This window comes from Protopterus annectens, chromosome 7.part0 (assembly GCF_019279795.1).
Source record: "Protopterus annectens isolate FY-2018-M chromosome 7.part0, PAN1.0, whole genome shotgun sequence".
Lineage (NCBI taxonomy): Eukaryota > Metazoa > Chordata > Ceratodontiformes > Protopteridae > Protopterus > Protopterus annectens.
In genome coordinates this window covers 521970784-521972299 of record NC_056739.1, presented here as the reverse complement: position 1 = coordinate 521972299, position 1516 = coordinate 521970784, and the positions used below count along the sequence as shown (strand labels likewise).

General features: G+C 35.3%; 1 protein-coding gene across 1 annotated transcript; it reads left to right on the top strand.

Annotated features, from left to right (window-relative positions):
- The first annotated feature begins 273 nt into the window (after positions 1-273).
- Positions 274-1203, top strand: LOC122806013 (olfactory receptor class A-like protein 1). Its single transcript, XM_044076254.1, has one exon. The coding sequence runs from the start codon at positions 274-276 to the stop codon at positions 1201-1203; it is 930 nt and encodes a 309-aa protein (XP_043932189.1).
- Positions 1204-1516: the final 313 nt, after the last annotated feature.

Genomic DNA, 1516 nt, shown 5'->3' with positions numbered 1-1516 from the left:
AGCAGAAGTTATTTTCATTTCTGGATGATATTTAATGTTTCCTCGTATGAACATTAAATGATCTAGGATGTGTCATACTGACCCAAAACACTGAAAACCTTGATATTCCTACAGGATCTTTTGTTTATACATGTTGAACTTGAGCAAGATTAATATGTTGACATACATATACGCATTTGAGAATTTCCCTGCTGTCTTGTAATAAATGGACAAGCATATTCACATGCCTCATAAAATGATTTGGTGTTATATACTTTTTTAGAAATAAAAAATATGGAAGTGAATGAAGTTATTAAAGGAATCTTTTTTCTTGTGATAGCAGTAATTGGAATTCCTGGAAACCTTGTCATCATGGGATCATTTTCCTGGACAGCATATACTACACTGAAATTGCTGCCAGTTGAAGTGGTCATATGTAACTTAGCTGTGGCAAATTTAATTTTAGCATTCACCAGGGGGCTGCCAGCAGCATTGTTTATGTTGTTTCACTTGAAGATTAACAGTGATATCGGATGCATTATACTTGTTTACTTAGCTAGAATATCAAGAGGATTGGCTATGTGTTTCACCTGCGTTCTCAGCTGTGTTCAGTTCATAACAATTATTCCAACCACATCCAAATGGGTTTATCTGAAGCCTAAAGTGACAAAGCATATTTTCTTTATAGCCTTCATTCTCTGGCCATTGTACCTACTGATGGAAACTGCTCCTATTTTCGTGGCACGTGCTGTTATGAACTTCACTTCTTCTGAGTTCACATTTAATTTTGGTTACTGTCTGGCACTGTTTCCCACAGCACTTACCTATCACCTAAATGGGTTTGGACTTTTCAGCAGAGACCTTATATTAGTAGGCGTTATGAGCCTTGCCAGTACCTCCATTTTACATATTTTACTGAAACACAGGAAACAGCTGAATGATATCAGGAAGAGTAATGGAAGTGAGAAGAGCGTTGCAGAGATCAGTGCAGCTAAGATTATAGTGACTTTAGTGATTATTTATGTCATATTCTTTGGGGTTGAGAATACTATTTGGTTTTATCAAATTATAGGTTCAACAGTTGTTCACCATATGACTTCTGATGTCAGACATTTCTTTTCTGTATGTTACACATTTTTCTTTCCAGCTGCAATCATTGTGACAAATAAAAAAGTAAAAAATGTTTTAAACTGTTCTTCTCGGCAAGAAAACATAGAACGATAAGTATCTGTAAAATGTTAGATCACATTTATTCTTATTTTTGAGCTCTTGATGAGTATTCATCTCAGCTTTTATTTGCACAAGTCACATTTGCGGTATGGTATCAGGATTTATTTTAGAGTTATGTAATCACAACATAATAAAAAACTTTTCTATAGAGAACATGTCACAATGCTGTTTATTTTGCTAGCAAATGTGTGTGGTTTCTCAAGCATGGTGCCCAGTGATTATGCATCCTGACTCACACCTCTAGTGTCCAACATTCAGTCCTGATATTCGTTTGCTGTTAGTATTTAATCCATATGTTCTCCCCTTG